This window comes from Papilio polytes, unplaced genomic scaffold (genome assembly GCF_000836215.1).
Source record: "Papilio polytes unplaced genomic scaffold, Ppol_1.0 DF823923.1, whole genome shotgun sequence".
NCBI lineage: Eukaryota > Metazoa > Arthropoda > Insecta > Lepidoptera > Papilionidae > Papilio > Papilio polytes.
This window is the reverse complement of record NW_013525281.1, coordinates 2,761,841-2,762,381: the sequence shown is the minus strand read 5'-3', so window position 1 is coordinate 2,762,381 and position 541 is coordinate 2,761,841. Positions and strand designations below refer to the sequence as shown.

At 44.4% G+C, this 541-nt stretch overlaps 1 protein-coding gene across 1 annotated transcript in view; it reads right to left on the bottom strand.

Moving 5' to 3' along the window:
• Positions 1-471: 471 nt before the first annotated feature.
• Positions 472-541, bottom strand: part of LOC106102086 (potassium/sodium hyperpolarization-activated cyclic nucleotide-gated channel 2-like) — a gene marked incomplete at its 5' end in the record, with an annotated part of 66,145 nt that continues 66,075 nt past the window's right edge. Inside the window, one exon of the mRNA XM_013281495.1 lies at positions 472-537. Within this exon, the coding sequence (XP_013136949.1) occupies positions 472-537 (66 nt within the window). The remainder of the gene's footprint in view (positions 538-541) is intronic.

Below are 541 nucleotides of genomic sequence, written 5' to 3'. Positions count from 1 at the left end.
TCGCTCGCACGGAGCTCCGCCTATCCGCTTACTCCCCGCCTCTCTTGGCGCACGAGTATGCGATTAACAACTTCAAATATATAACACTTTCGAGGCCTACGCCAGGAACCTCCTAAGGTACACCTTCGATCGGTATCACGCGATCCATTTCACATCCGTCAACAACAGCGACAATCTCATCATACGCCAACAAAGCATAAAATAGTGATATTTTTACATCTCAGTCTAGTCTATATAATTAATTACTTCCTCTTTTAATGGCAAGGTATCTCTATAAAGATTCAATAGTTATCCTTCAATATATAACAGGTATATTCTATACGATCGCAACACGTCACGTATTCGATCCTCACAGCGTCGATGATATAAAATTTAACCTAAATTATAACACAGGAGAATTAAGTATAAGATCACAAAATGAGATTCAGCGGGCGGGCCCGGCGAAGTCGCAGCTATATGTCTACGCTACAACTAGCGAGGCGGCGAGCTCGCACTAAGCCTAGTATTGCTATCGAGTGGCGCGCACACGCACGCGCACTAG